General features: G+C 43.7%; 3 protein-coding genes across 3 annotated transcripts; all 3 read right to left on the bottom strand.

The window, feature by feature from the left end:
* Nucleotides 1-194: 194 nt before the first annotated feature.
* Nucleotides 195-3,844, bottom strand: LOC125383494. The gene is made up of 9 exons (XM_048401814.1): nt 3,315-3,844; nt 2,830-2,957; nt 2,551-2,683; nt 2,311-2,428; nt 1,940-2,176; nt 1,484-1,599; nt 903-1,237; nt 656-754; nt 195-419 (listed from the first exon to the last, which is right to left on the bottom strand). Exons 1-9 carry the CDS (start codon nt 3,365-3,367, stop codon nt 289-291), a joined length of 1,350 nt encoding a protein of 449 aa, XP_048257771.1. The 5' UTR covers nt 3,368-3,844; the 3' UTR covers nt 195-288.
* A 2,059-nt stretch (nt 3,845-5,903) lies between these two features.
* LOC125383473 lies at nt 5,904-9,575 on the bottom strand. Its single transcript, XM_048401692.1, has 9 exons — nt 9,046-9,575; nt 8,561-8,688; nt 8,282-8,414; nt 8,042-8,159; nt 7,671-7,907; nt 7,215-7,330; nt 6,610-6,944; nt 6,363-6,461; nt 5,904-6,126 (listed from the first exon to the last, which is right to left on the bottom strand). Exons 1-9 carry the CDS (start codon nt 9,096-9,098, stop codon nt 5,996-5,998), a joined length of 1,350 nt encoding a protein of 449 aa, XP_048257649.1. The 5' UTR covers nt 9,099-9,575; the 3' UTR covers nt 5,904-5,995.
* A 2,046-nt stretch (nt 9,576-11,621) lies between these two features.
* Nucleotides 11,622-15,296, bottom strand: LOC125383459. Its single transcript, XM_048401599.1, has 9 exons — nt 14,768-15,296; nt 14,283-14,410; nt 14,004-14,136; nt 13,764-13,881; nt 13,393-13,629; nt 12,937-13,052; nt 12,330-12,664; nt 12,083-12,181; nt 11,622-11,846 (listed from the first exon to the last, which is right to left on the bottom strand). The coding sequence occupies exons 1-9, from the start codon at nt 14,818-14,820 to the stop codon at nt 11,716-11,718; spliced, it is 1,350 nt and encodes a 449-aa protein (XP_048257556.1). The 5' UTR covers nt 14,821-15,296; the 3' UTR covers nt 11,622-11,715.
* Nucleotides 15,297-15,931: the final 635 nt, after the last annotated feature.

Genomic DNA, 15,931 nt, shown 5'->3' with positions numbered 1-15,931 from the left:
TAAACAAGGCACTATATTATCTTAATTTCCTTCCGGTTCATGGTAAACCTCAGTGGGGTGGGAGGTAACTGTGCTCTGAGGCCCACTCATCATCCAAGATGGATATTCTCAGCCTGCCTCTACAGTTCTGATGTTGCCTCCTCGTCTATGTCAGACCCAAGGAAGGAACAAAATAACGAAGCCGACAAAATGTGTACACAGTTATCAATATGTATTTACATGAAAACATTTTTACAATATATACAGTCAAGATGGATTATGGTTTAAAGCAGAGGAAACAAAAATAGTCTATGTCTCCAGAATCACGTGGTCAGCAGGGTAGAAGCCATACTGTTTGTTACGGCCGACAAGCCCACTCCGGCACCACCCAAAGGACATGCCCCTCACATCCATTGGGAACTTTTGCTTGATGCGCATGCCTGCAAGAAACAAAAGTAACACCATAACCCAAGAGAACCACACAAGTATAAAAAAATACAAATATCATCCACATTTTTCCAGTAATCATTCGCTCTACTTCTGCTCACAAAGAGTAGGACCACTTAGGCTTAACCTCACACATGCAGCATCCATGCAAGGTCATCCATGTGCAACTATGGGCGCTCCTACATCCGACCCATGAGTGTTGCAGGCACTGCTGGGTGGGAACACTCACCTAGATTCAGCTGGAGGTGCTCAGGGTGGGTGGGCTTGAAGGGGCGGACAACTCGCACATAAACGTCCTCCATGTATTTAATGTCGTCCTCCACTGCAGCTGAAGAAAGACACGGGCATTTGATGAAGGTCTACATCTTCCAATACATCCTATTAATTCAACTCTACCACATTGTTTGCACAAGCCACAGTTTCGGGCAACACAAAGCATTATCACAGAGAGGGATATAACGTAAGGCTCTATTTACCAGCAACAGTCTCATTGTTATTGATGTCACCGTCGTCACCATTCTTGGTCCTAGACTTAGAGATCCAGCATCTGCGCCTGTGAACTGGCTGGCCCATGGCTGACATGACTTCTTGTGCCAGGCAGTTCTCCTCAGTCAGGCCTTTCTTCAGATCTCGTCTAATGACCACATCAGATGCTCGGATAAACGAGGTTGGAATTTTCTCCAAGAAGCCAAATTTCTGATGCCAACCCTGAACATCCGGGAAGATATATTTCCGTGAGGTCACATCACAGGTGGCATTGACAATGTCATCGACAGCTATGTCGTCTATAGCTGACTTTAGGAAGTTGGTCCTGCAGCAACAGAAAATCCTATCATTTTTCAAACAAAACAGAGGATAGCTAACAAAGCTATGCAAAGGGAATACAGCTGACCTTAAGATTAACTTAAAATATAATCAGAAAGGATAAAACTGCGTATAACACACTGATGCAACGATTGTAGCTCTCTTATTAACGAGAGAGAGAGAGAGTGAGAGAGAGCATCAGAACTTCAGAACAATACACCGTGACACAGTTAAGCCAATGCTACTGCTGTACCTGTCAGCGTTGTCAGACGAGCACGTCTTGACAACAAAGTCTCTGAGACTGGAGACCAAGGACTCCAACTGACTCTTCTGCAGGGCACATGCTTCTTGACATGCATGGTCAGAGGTCTGGGTGGGCGGGGAGAGGGGACAAACAAAACAGGGAATTGATAGAGAAATGACAGAAGGAAAAACAAAAAGTAACAGGAGAATGACAGAAACATGCACGAAAACAGATGAGGGCAAGATATCGAAAGACAGACATGAACAAGAGCGGATATTTGTGTTTTGCATGTCATTGTGTAGTTTTGGGTTTGTTTGTGTCGGTAAGGGGAAGAGTTAACTTAAATAGAGAAAGAAGGTTAATCAAGATTAAGATAAAGAGTTCTAACACAGAGGAACCAAACACAAGAATGGGTAGGAATGGCAGGAGACACAGAAGTAAGCTCCCCTATTTTCAAATGCACACCTTTCTCAGCTTGTTCACAAGCTCACTCTCCTCTTTCAATAGCTGCTCGTAATGGATTCTGTGGGTCCTCTTCTTCTGGTCGTATTTAAACAGCTTAGAGTGCAGAGTGCGAACCTTCTTCTCTACCATGCTGGGCCGGGATCTCTTAGACTTCTCCCCCACCTTCTCCAGCTCAGCCTTCAACTCGCTTATTCTCCGTTCATAATTGTGAGAGGCAGTCATGGCCATTATTCCGTTCTGCCAAGAAGGAGAAAACATCCAACTTGTTGTATTCTACTTTGATGAACATACGATTATGTGTATGGCATTGAGAATACAAAACATATTATGATTAACGCTTCATCCTGAAGGCAGTCGCCACAACAACTTACCTCCTTCACGTCCTGGAGATGTTTGAGGCACACCATGTGTCTCTCAGTCAGGGACAGAAGTTCCCGGCTCAGGTCCTTGTGCTCAGATGACACGCCTCTCCTGTTAGTAGACGTCAGTCTGAAAACATAACCACCAACAACATGAATACCCTACTGTCCATTTTATAAATCATTCACTCAAAACGAGACAGTCAGAAGTCACACAGGAGTACCATCGACAGATGCAATAAGTTTTCTCACTTTTTTAGAGATCGGATGGATCCGTTCTGGCCGGTAAGATCACGAGACATGGTGAGAATATGGTTAGCCTCCTGTTCGGACGATTTCAGGTAGCAGTCCAGAAGATGACGAATCTCATAACTCTCGGAACATGCTAAAAACCAAAAACGCAAAAGTATTAGCCAAAACGCGATGCAGACATTCAACAAAGTCGATAACAGACCAAAATGATAGCTAAAAGCAACATTACAGGAACTTTAAAGTCAAAGGGTTAATCTGAATAAGTAATCGCATGCTTACCGTCTTGACTGACAGTGTCAAGCTTGCCTTTACAATCTTCACACCAGCTGAGCAGCCTCTCGGCGTACGAATGATTGATGTCGATCCGGGAAGTGATTAGTTCAAACCAGAAACGAGAAGGGTTGATGCTGTAAACAGACAGTAACAACTCTTTGTAAACTGGCAAAAGACAGGGGAAATTTAGCCTAAAGTAGCGCGAATTGTGGTCCTCAGGATTGGCATGTTTTGGGGCGAAAATGTATTATATGACCTCGTGCCACACTATGATATTGTCGGCGATTTCCAATATACTTAATACTGTCTGAAAACGGGAACAGCATGGGGCAATTTTGTTTGAGGGATCGCTGAAATTGGCATATGCACTTCGGTATACCCTTTGAAATCAGGGTCCAAAATGGCGACCTAGCAACGAGAACGTCCGTTACATTTAATTTGGAGATTCCATCACGCTACGTGCAATATAAGAATTAAAAAAATCTACTTACAGTTCCCCCTCGTTCTGAAGATGATGGAAATCTGGAAGGTGAATCTCATTCATGCTTGTAAAAAAAGGAAAAAGACAATTTTGGCAGAGCTATCAGACTTGACCAAGTGTAAATCTGGTTGCTACGCAAGCAATGGCGGCGTTGCCATTATGACGTCACAGAGGCGATTCCGTCACATCTCGGTAAAGTCCGTCATTGCAGGCTGAGCTCGACTAGCGTAAATTTTATCGTCTGGTAGAATGTGGGGAATTAACGAAGATAGATCAATATCCCGACTGCGAGCTGGGTGGCGTGCATGAGTGAGTAGGGTTTTACACCGCTTTTAGCAATATTCCAGCAATATCACGGCGGGGGACACCAGGAATTGGCTTCACACATTGTACTCCTGTCGAGAATCGAACCCGGGTCTTCAGCGTGACGAGCGAAGGCTTTAACCACTAGGCTATCCCACTACCCCTGAGATACTGCATGAGATACTCAGAGTAGCATTCTTGATGGTTGCCCATTTTTTCAGTCAAATTTCATGTGTGCAAGTATCTGGACCACCCCCCCCCCCCCCCCCCCCCCAAGTTCACGTATTTGTTAGTACTGTACGATATTGTCGATGACATTGTGTTATATACACATGTACCATTAAAAGGATTATGTCCTCAAATATATGACAAAATTACAATCATGGGTAGATATCCCGTCTGCGAGAAGGGGTCGGGAGATACTAAAAGTCTCAATTCTTTATGGTTGCCGACTATATCAGTCAATTTTCAAGTGTCTGAAACCTATATGTTCAGCTATTTTTAACTGATGTACGATTTTGTCGATGATGTCGTGCTATATATCATTAAAAAGATTATATCCTCAAGTATATGACAAAATTACAACCATAGATAGATATCCCGTCTGCGAGGAGGGGGGCGGGAGATACTAAAAGTCGCAATTCTTGCAAGATGGTTGCCGATTTTGCGTGTTAAATTTTATGGTGGAAGTTTTTGACCCTTGGTGTTCCGCGATCTGTAAGTCCTGTAGGGCTTGTCAGCGATATCCGGTCATATATCATTAAAAACACTACATCTTGTAGGATGTGGAAAAATTAAGATGAAAACTAAACATCCATTCTCTGAGGAGGGACGCGGGATATACTAAAAGCCGCAATTCTTTACAGTTGCCGACTTTTAGTCCAATTTCATGGCTGAAGTATGACATTTAATGTTCCGCGATTTTATAAGTCATGTAAGATATTTTCAGTGATATCCCGTCATATATCAATAAATGCGCTATACCTTGCAGTATGTGAAAAAATTAAGCTGAAAACCAAACATCCATTCTGTAAGGAGGGACACGGGAGATACTAAAAGCCGCAAATGTTGATTGTTTCCGAATGTAGCCGATCCTGCATACATTTGTGCAACGCTTGGTAATACTCTCGGAACTCTTTACAGAATTGAAAAAGATATCAAAATAACAGCAACAGCGTCTAAGTAATTAGGTAAACTATATGTGAATACCCAAATATCCTTTCTGTGAGAGAGGCGGGACATATTAAAAGTCCCATTTCAAGATGGTTTTGGATTTGCAATTTCGACACAGTAATGTTTTCTCGATTGTTCTTTATTACAATAATTCGTCATCCTTATTGAATCAGAAACCAATGTAAAGACGACACGTTCTGATTTAATATCTCTATAGGCATGTCCAGGATCGACGTGGCCGGCGAGCCTCGTACCGTCTGCTACTGAAATAGTCCCTTGATCGAGGAAGATGTGCCCCATCACTGCTCTTCTGAACTACTGCGTCTGTCCCTCCCTGCACTCAGGGGTGACGCAAGTGGACCCAGCTACCCCCCGCTACAGCCCACCTCCCCACCTTCACTGTTGAGGGGAACAACTTAAAAGGTACATCAACCCACCCGACCTGCTCGACTCGGCCTAATGCTGTCCACCCGACCCCCACGGCCACGTGCATTTTACGACCGCTTCCCTGTGTTTTCACCTATGACCCCCAAGATCAAATGAAGTAGAACACTGGCCTCAGACCACAATTATTTTCCTTCTTTGCTATCTACAATGACATAACAGCCCACCCTAATTAATATCGGTTGTGGGCTGTTCTCCTGTTGCATGCTGACCGACCTGTCACTTGTCACTTATAACGCAACGTATCGGCCTGGCTACTCCAGTCAAATTTGGCAGTAACAACTGTCAACAATGTTCACCGGATATTTCGAGCCGAAACACACATAGTGGTTTTCAACTTGGGGTCAAGTCATGGGAAGCTGGAATCAATACCCTTGCAAAGGCTGTGGCTAACGAAAGATTTGCGACAAACAACAATGTCTAATCTTACATTTAAGCTATCCCAAGTCACACTAAAAACATTGGCACGGACTGATCAGCCCATTTAAACAAGGCACTATATTATCTTAATTTCCTTCCGGTTCATGGTAAACCTCAGTGGGGTGGGAGGTAACTGTGCTCTGAGGCCCACTCATCATCCAAGATGGATATTCTCAGCCTGCCTCTACAGTTCTGATGTTGCCTCCTCGTCTATGTCAGACCCAAGGAAGGAACAAAATAACGAAGCCGACAAAATGTGTACACAGTTATCAATATGTATTTACATGAAAACATTTTTACAATATATACAGTCAAGATGGATTATGGTTTAAAGCAGAGGAAACAAATAGTCTATGTCTCCAGAATCACGTGGTCAGCAGGGTAGAAGCCATACTGTTTGTTACGGCCGACAAGCCCACTCCGGCACCACCCAAAGGACATGCCCCTCACATCCATTGGGAACTTTTGCTTGATGCGCATGCCTGCAAGAAACAAAAGTAACACCATAACCCAAGAGAACCACACAAGTATAAAAAAATACAAATATCATCCACATTTTTCCAGTAATCATTCGCTCTACTTCTGCTCACAAAGAGTAGGACCACTTAGGCTTAACCTCACACATGCAGCATCCATGCAAGGTCATCCATGTGCAACTATGGGCGCTCCTACATCCGACCCATGAGTGTTGCAGGCACTGCTGGGTGGGAACACTCACCTAGATTCAGCTGGAGGTGCTCAGGGTGGGTGGGCTTGAAGGGGCGGACAACTCGCACATAAACGTCCTCCATGTATTTAATGTCGTCCTCCACTGCAGCTGAAGAAAGACACGGGCATTTGATGAAGGTCTACATCTTCCAATACATCCTATTAATTCAACTCTACCACATTGTTTGCACAAGCCACAGTTTCGGGCAACACAAAGCATTATCACAGAGAGGGATATAACGTAAGGCTCTATTTACCAGCAACAGTCTCATTGTTATTGATGTCACCGTCGTCACCATTCTTGGTCCTAGACTTAGAGATCCAGCATCTGCGCCTGTGAACTGGCTGGCCCATGGTTGACATGACTTCTTGTGCCAGGCAGTTCTCCTCAGTCAGGCCTTTCTTCAGATCTCGTCTAATGACCACATCAGATGCTCGGATAAACGAGGTTGGAATTTTCTCCAAGAAGCCAAATTTCTGATGCCAACCCTGAACATCCGGGAAGATATATTTCCGTGAGGTCACATCACAGGTGGCATTGACAATGTCATCGACACCTATGTCGTCTATAGCTGACTTTAGGAAGTTGGTCCTGCAGCAACAGAAAATCCTATCATTTTTCAAACAAAACAGAGGATAGCTAACAAAGCTATGCAAAGGGAATACAGCTGACCTTAAGATTAACTTAAAATATAATCAGAAAGGATAAAACTGCGTATAACACACTGATGCAACGATTGTAGCTCTCTTATAAACGAGAGAGAGAGAGAGAGAGAGAGAGAGAGAGAGAGAGAGTGAGAGAGAGCATCAGAACTTCAGAACAATACACCGTGACACAGTTAAGCCAATGCTACTGCTGTACCTGTCAGCGTTGTCAGACGAGCACGTCTTGACAACAAAGTCTCTGAGACTGGAGACCAAGGACTCCAACTGACTCTTCTGCAGGGCACATGCTTCTTGACATGCATGGTCAGAGGTCTGGGTGGGCGGAGAGAGGGGACAAACAAAACAGGGAATTGATAGAGAAATGACGGAAGGAAAAACAAAAAGTAACAGGAGAATGACAGAAACATGCACGAAAACAGATGAGGGCAAGATATCGAAAGACAGACATGAACAAGAGCGGATATTTGTGTTTTGCATGTCATTGTGTAGTTTTGGGTTTGTTTGTGTCGGTAAGGGGAAGAGTTAACTTAAATAGAGAAAGAAGGTTAATCAAGATTAAGATAAAGAGTTCTAACACAGAGGAACCAAACACAAGAATGGGTAGGAATGGCAGGAGACACAGAAGTAAGCTCCCCTATTTTCAAATGCACACCTTTCTCAGCTTGTTCACAAGCTCACTCTCCTCTTTCAATAGCTGCTCGTAATGGATTCTGTGGGTCCTCTTCTTCTGGTCGTATTTAAACAGCTTAGAGTGCAGAGTGCGAACCTTCTTCTCTACCATGCTGGGCCGGGATCTCTTAGACTTCTCCCCCACCTTCTCCAGCTCAGCCTTCAACTCGCTTATTCTCCGTTCATAATTGTGAGAGGCAGTCATGGCCATTATTCCGTTCTGCCAAGAAGGAGAAAACATCCAACTTGTTGTATTCTACTTTGATGAACATACGATTATGTGTATGGCATTGAGAATACAAAACATATTATGATTAACGCTTCATCCTGAAGGCAGTCGCCACAACAACTTACCTCCTTCACGTCCTGGAGATGTTTGAGGCACACCATGTGTCTCTCAGTCAGGGACAGAAGTTCCCGGCTCAGGTCCTTGTGCTCAGATGACACGCCTCTCCTGTTAGTAGACGTCAGTCTGAAAACATAACCACCAACAACATGAATACCCTACTGTCCATTTTATAAATCATTCAATCAAAACGAGACAGTCAGAAGTCACACAGGAGTACCATCGACAGATGCAATAAGTTTTCTCACTTTTTTAGAGATCGGATGGATCCGTTCTGGCCGGTAAGATCACGAGACACGGTGAGAATATGGTTAGCCTCCTGTTCGGACGATTTCAGGTAGCAGTCCAGAAGATGACGAATCTCATAACTCTCGGAACATGCTAAAAACCAAAAACGCAAAAGTATTAGCCAAAACGCGATGCAGACATTCAACAAAGTCGATAACAGACCAAAATGATAGCTAAAAGCAACATTACAGGAACTTTAAAGTCAAAGGGTTAATCTAAATAAGTAATCGCATGCTTACCGTCTTGACTGACAGTGTCAAGCTTGCCTTTACAATCTTCACACCAGCTGAGCAGCCTCTCGGCGTACGAATGATTGATGTCGATCCGGGAAGTGATTAGTTCAAACCAGAAACGAGAAGGGTTGATGCTGTAAACAGACAGTAACAACTCTTTGTAAACTGGCAAAAGACAGGGGAAATTTAGCCTAAAGTAGCGCGAATTGTGGTCCTCAGGATTGGCATGTTTTGGGGCGAAAATGTATTATATGACCTCGTGCCACACTATGATATTGTCGGCGATTTCCAATATACTTAATACTGTCTGAAAACGGGAACGGCATGGGGCAATTTTGTTTGAGGGATCGCTGAAATTGGCATATGCACTTCGGTATACCCTTTGAAATCAGGGTCCAAAATGGCGACCTAGCAACGAGAACGTCCGTTACATTTAATTTGGAGATTCCATCACGCTACGTGCAATATAAGAATTAAAAAAATCTACTTACAGTTCCCCCTCGTTCTGAAGATGATGGAAATCTGGAAGGTGAATCTCATTCATGCTTGTAAAAAAAGGAAAAAGACAATTTTGGCAGAGCTATCAGACTTGACCAAGTGTAAATCTGGTTGCTACGCAAGCAATGGCGGCGTTGCCATTATGACGTCACAGAGGCGATTCCGTCACATCTCGGTAAAGTCCGTCATTGCAGGCTGAGCTCGACTAGCGTAAATTTTATCGTCTGGTAGAATGTGGGGAATTAACGAAGATAGATCAATATCCCGACTGCGAGCTGGGTGGCGTGCATGAGTGAGTAGGGTTTTACACCGCTTTTAGCAATATTCCAGCAATATCACGGCGGGGGACACCAGGAATTGGCTTCACACATTGTACTCCTGTCGAGAATCGAACCCGGGTCTTCAGCGTGACGAGCGAAGGCTTTAACCACTAGGCTATCCCACTACCCCTGAGATACTGCATGAGATACTCAGAGTAGCATTCTTGATGGTTGCCCATTTTTTCAGTCAAATTTCATGTGTGCAAGTATCTGGACCACCCCCCCCCCCAAGTTCACGTATTTGTTAGTACTGTACGATATTGTCGATGACATTGTGTTATATACACATGTACCATTAAAAGGATTATGTCCTCAAATATATGACAAAATTACAATCATGGGTAGATATCCCGTCTGCGAGAAGGGGTCGGGAGATACTAAAAGTCTCAATTCTTTATGGTTGCCGACTATATCAGTCAATTTTCAAGTGTCTGAAACCTATATGTTCAGCTATTTTTAACTGATGTACGATTTTGTCGATGATGTCGTGCTATATATCATTAAAAAGATTATATCCTCAAGTATATGACAAAATTACAACCATAGATAGATATCCCGTCTGCGAGGAGGGGGGCGGGAGATACTAAAAGTCGCATCTTGCAAGATGGTTGCCGATTTTGCGTGTTAAATTTTATGGTGGAAGTTTTTGACCCTTGGTGTTCCGCGATCTGTAAGTCCTGTAGGGCTTGTCAGCGATATCCGGTCATATATCATTAAAAACACTACATCTTGTAGGATGTGGAAAAATTAAGATGAAAACTAAACATCCATTCTCTGAGGAGGGACGCGGGATATACTAAAAGCCGCAATTCTTTACAGTTGCCGACTTTTAGTCCAATTTCATGGCTGAAGTATGACATTTAATGTTCCGCGATTTTATAAGTCATGTAAGATATTTTCAGTGATATCCCGTCATATATCAATAAATGCGCTATACCTTGCAGTATGTGAAAAAATTAAGCTGAAAACCAAACATCCATTCTGTAAGGAGGGACGGGGGAGATACTAAAAGCCGCAAATGTTGATTGTTTCCGAATGTAGCCGATCCTGCATACATTTGTGCAACGCTTGGTAATACTCTCGGAACTCTTTACAGAATTGAAAAATATATCAAAATAACAGCAACAGCGTCTAAGTAATTAGGTAAACTATATGTGAATACCCAAATATCCTTTCTGTGAGAGAGGCGGGACATATTAAAAGTCCCATTTCAAGATGGTTTTGGATTTGCAATTTCGACACAGTAATGTTTTCTCGATTGTTCTTTATTACAATAATTCGTCATCCTTATTGAATCAGAAACCAATGTAAAGACGACACGTTCTGATTTAATATCTCTATAGGCATGTCCAGGGTCGACGTGGCCGGCGAGCCTCGTACCGTCTGCTACTGAAATAGTCCCTTGATCGAGGAAGATGTGCCCCATCACTGCTCTTCTGAACTACTGCGTCTGTCCCTCCCTGCACTCAGGGGTGACGCAAGTGGACCCAGCTACCCCCCGCTACAGCCCACCTCCCCACCTTCACTGTTGAGGGGAACAACTTAAAAGGTACATCAACCCACCCGACCTGCTCGACTCGGCCTAATGCTGTCCACCCGACCCCCACGGCCACGTGCATTTTACGACCGCTTCCCTGTGTTTTCACCTATGACCCCCAAGATCAAATGAAGTAGAACACTGGCCTCAGACCACAATTATTTTCCTTCTTTGCTATCTACAATGACATAACAGCCCACCCTAATTAATATCGGTTGTGGGCTGTTCTCCTGTTGCATGCTGACCGACCTGTCACTTGTCACTTATAACGCAACGTATCGGCCTGGCTACTCCAGTCAAATTTGGCAGTAACAACTGTCAACAATGTTCACCGGATATTTCGAGCCGAAACACACATAGTGGTTTTCAACTTGGGGTCAAGTCATGGGAAGCTGGAATCAATACCCTTGCAAAGGCTGTGGCTAACGAAAGATTTGCGACAAACAACAATGTCTAATCTTACATTTAAGCTATCCCAAGTCACACTAAAAACATTGGCACGGACTGATCAGCCCATTTAAACAAGGCACTATATTATCTTAATTTCCTTCCGGTTCATGGTAAACCTCAGTGGGGTGGGAGGTAACTGTGCTCTGAGGCCCACTCATCATCCAAGATGGATATTCTCAGCCTGCCTCTACAGTTCTGATGTTGCCTCCTCGTCTATGTCAGACCCAAGGAAGGAACAAAATAACGAAGCCGACAAAATGTGTACACAGTTATCAATATGTATTTACATGAAAACATTTTTACAATATATACAGTCAAGATGGATTATGGTTTAAAGCAGAGGAAACAAAAATAGTCTATGTCTCCAGAATCACGTGGTCAGCAGGGTAGAAGCCATACTGTTTGTTACGGCCGACAAGCCCACTCCGGCACCACCCAAAGGACATGCCCCTCACATCCATTGGGAACTTTTGCTTGATGCGCATGCCTGCAAGAAACAAAAGTAACACCATAACCCAAGAGAACCACACAAGTATAAAAAAATACAAATATCATCCACATTTTTCCAGTAATCATTCGCTCTACTTCTGCTCACAAAGAGTAGGACCACTTAGGCTTAACCTCACACATGCAGCATCCATGCAAGGTCATCCATGTGCAACTATGGGCGCTCCTACATCCGACCCATGAGTGTTGCAGGCACTGCTGGGTGGGAACACTCACCTAGATTCAGCTGGAGGTGCTCAGGGTGGGTGGGCTTGAAGGGGCGGACAACTCGCACATAAACGTCCTCCATGTATTTAATGTCGTCCTCCACTGCAGCTGAAGAAAGACACGGGCATTTGATGAAGGTCTACATCTTCCAATACATCCTATTAATTCAACTCTACCACATTGTTTGCACAAGCCACAGTTTCGGGCAACACAAAGCATTATCACAGAGAGGGATATAACGTAAGGCTCTATTTACCAGCAACAGTCTCATTGTTATTGATGTCACCGTCGTCACCATTCTTGGTCCTAGACTTAGAGATCCAGCATCTGCGCCTGTGAACTGGCTGGCCCATGGCTGACATGACTTCTTGTGCCAGGCAGTTCTCCTCAGTCAGGCCTTTCTTCAGATCTCGTCTAATGACCACATCAGATGCTCGGATAAACGAGGTTGGAATTTTCTCCAAGAAGCCAAATTTCTGATGCCAACCCTGAACATCCGGGAAGATATATTTCCGTGAGGTCACATCACAGGTGGCATTGACAATGTCATCGACACCTATGTCGTCTATAGCTGACTTTAGGAAGTTGGTCCTGCAGCAACAGAAAATCCTATCATTTTTCAAACAAAACAGAGGATAGCTAACAAAGCTATGCAAAGGGAATACAGCTGACCTTAAGATTAACTTAAAATATAATCAGAAAGGATAAAACTGCGTATAACACACTGATGCAACGATTGTAGCTCTCTTATAAACGAGAGAGAGAGAGAGAGAGAGAGAGAGAGAGAGAGAGAGAGTGAGAGAGAGCATCAGAACTTCAGAACAATACACCGTGACACAGTTAAGCCAATGCTACTGCTGTACCTGTCAGCGTTGTCAGACGAGCACGTCTTGACAACAAAGTCTCTGAGACTGGAGACCAAGGACTCCAACTGACTCTTCTGCAGGGCACATGCTTCTTGACATGCATGGTCAGAGGTCTGGGTGGGCGGAGAGAGGGGACAAACAAAACAGGGAATTGATAGAGAAATGACGGAAGGAAAAACAAAAAGTAACAGGAGAATGACAGAAACATGCACGAAAACAGATGAGGGCAAGATATCGAAAGACAGACATGAACAAGAGCGGATATTTGTGTTTTGCATGTCATTGTGTAGTTTTGGGTTTGTTTGTGTCGGTAAGGGGAAGAGTTAACTTAAATAGAGAAAGAAGGTTAATCAAGATTAAGATAAAGAGTTCTAACACAGAGGAACCAAACACAAGAATGGGTAGGAATGGCAGGAGACACAGAAGTAAGCTCCCCTATTTTCAAATGCACACCTTTCTCAGCTTGTTCACAAGCTCACTCTCCTCTTTCAATAGCTGCTCGTAATGGATTCTGTGGGTCCTCTTCTTCTGGTCGTATTTAAACAGCTTAGAGTGCAGAGTGCGAACCTTCTTCTCTACCATGCTGGGCCGGGATCTCTTAGACTTCTCCCCCACCTTCTCCAGCTCAGCCTTCAACTCGCTTATTCTCCGTTCATAATTGTGAGAGGCAGTCATGGCCATTATTCCGTTCTGCCAAGAAGGAGAAAACATCCAACTTGTTGTATTCTACTTTGATGAACATACGATTATGTGTATGGCATTGAGAATACAAAACATATTATGATTAACGCTTCATCCTGAAGGCAGTCGCCACAACAACTTACCTCCTTCACGTCCTGGAGATGTTTGAGGCACACCATGTGTCTCTCAGTCAGGGACAGAAGTTCCCGGCTCAGGTCCTTGTGCTCAGATGACACGCCTCTCCTGTTAGTAGACGTCAGTCTGAAAACATAACCACCAACAACATGAATACCCTACTGTCCATTTTATAAATCATTCAATCAAAACGAGACAGTCAGAAGTCACACAGGAGTACCATCGACAGATGCAATAAGTTTTCTCACTTTTTTAGAGATCGGATGGATCCGTTCTGGCCGGTAAGATCACGAGACACGGTGAGAATATGGTTAGCCTCCTGTTCGGACGATTTCAGGTAGCAGTCCAGAAGATGACGAATCTCATAACTCTCGGAACATGCTAAAAACCAAAAACGCAAAAGTATTAGCCAAAACGCGATGCAGACATTCAACAAAGTCGATAACAGACCAAAATGATAGCTAAAAGCAACATTACAGGAACTTTAAAGTCAAAGGGTTAATCTAAATAAGTAATCGCATGCTTACCGTCTTGACTGACAGTGTCAAGCTTGCCTTTACAATCTTCACACCAGCTGAGCAGCCTCTCGGCGTACGAATGATTGATGTCGATCCGGGAAGTGATTAGTTCAAACCAGAAACGAGAAGGGTTGATGCTGTAAACAGACAGTAACAACTCTTTGTAAACTGGCAAAAGACAGGGGAAATTTAGCCTAAAGTAGCGCGAATTGTGGTCCTCAGGATTGGCATGTTTTGGGGCGAAAATGTATTATATGACCTCGTGCCACACTATGATATTGTCGGCGATTTCCAATATACTTAATACTGTCTGAAAACGGGAACGGCATGGGGCAATTTTGTTTGAGGGATCGCTGAAATTGGCATATGCACTTCGGTATACCCTTTGAAATCAGGGTCCAAAATGGCGACCTAGCAACGAGAACGTCCGTTACATTTAATTTGGAGATTCCATCACGCTACGTGCAATATAAGAATTAAAAAAATCTACTTACAGTTCCCCCTCGTTCTGAAGATGATGGAAATCTGGAAGGTGAATCTCATTCATGCTTGTAAAAAAAGGAAAAAGACAATTTTGGCAGAGCTATCAGACTTGACCAAGTGTAAATCTGGTTGCTACGCAAGCAATGGCGGCGTTGCCATTATGACGTCACAGAGGCGATTCCGTCACATCTCGGTAAAGTCCGTCATTGCAGGCTGAGCTCGACTAGCGTAAATTTTATCGTCTGGTAGAATGTGGGGAATTAACGAAGATAGATCAATATCCCGACTGCGAGCTGGGTGGCGTGCATGAGTGAGTAGGGTTTTACACCGCTTTTAGCAATATTCCAGCAATATCACGGCGGGGGACACCAGGAATTGGCTTCACACATTGTACTCCTGTCGAGAATCGAACCCGGGTCTTCAGCGTGACGAGCGAAGGCTTTAACCACTAGGCTATCCCACTACCCCTGAGATACTGCATGAGATACTCAGAGTAGCATTCTTGATGGTTGCCCATTTTTTCAGTCAAATTTCATGTGTGCAAGTATCTGGACCACCCCCCCCCCCCCCCCAAGTTCACGTATTTGTTAGTACTGTACGATATTGTCGATGACATTGTGTTATATACACATGTACCATTAAAAGGATTATGTCCTCAAATATATGACAAAATTACAATCATGGGTAGATATCCCGTCTGCGAGAAGGGGTCGGGAGATACTAAAAGTCTCAATTCTTTATGGTTGCCGACTATATCAGTCAATTTTCAAGTGTCTGAAACCTATATGTTCAGCTATTTTTAACTGATGTACGATTTTGTCGATGATGTCGTGCTATATATCATTAAAAAGATTATATCCTCAAGTATATGACAAAATTACAACCATAGATAGATATCCCGTCTGCGAGGAGGGGGGCGGGAGATACTAAAAGTCGCATCTTGCAAGATGGTTGCCGATTTTGCGTGTTAAATTTTATGGTGGAAGTTTTTGACCCTTGGTGTTCCGCGATCTGTAAGTCCTGTAGGGCTTGTCAGCGATATCCGGTCATATATCATTAAAAACACTACATCTTGTAGGATGTGGAAAAATTAAGATGAAAACTAAACATCCATTCTCTGAGGAGGGACGCGGGATATACTAAAAGCCGCAATTCTTTACAGTTGCCGACTTTTA

Source organism: Haliotis rufescens, unplaced genomic scaffold, assembly GCF_023055435.1.
Source record: "Haliotis rufescens isolate VD_foot unplaced genomic scaffold, xgHalRufe1.0.p SCAF_23, whole genome shotgun sequence".
NCBI classification, from domain to species: Eukaryota; Metazoa; Mollusca; class Gastropoda; order Lepetellida; family Haliotidae; genus Haliotis; species Haliotis rufescens.
The sequence above is the reverse complement of the archived record's forward strand: the minus strand, read 5'-3'. Positions and strand labels throughout refer to the sequence as shown.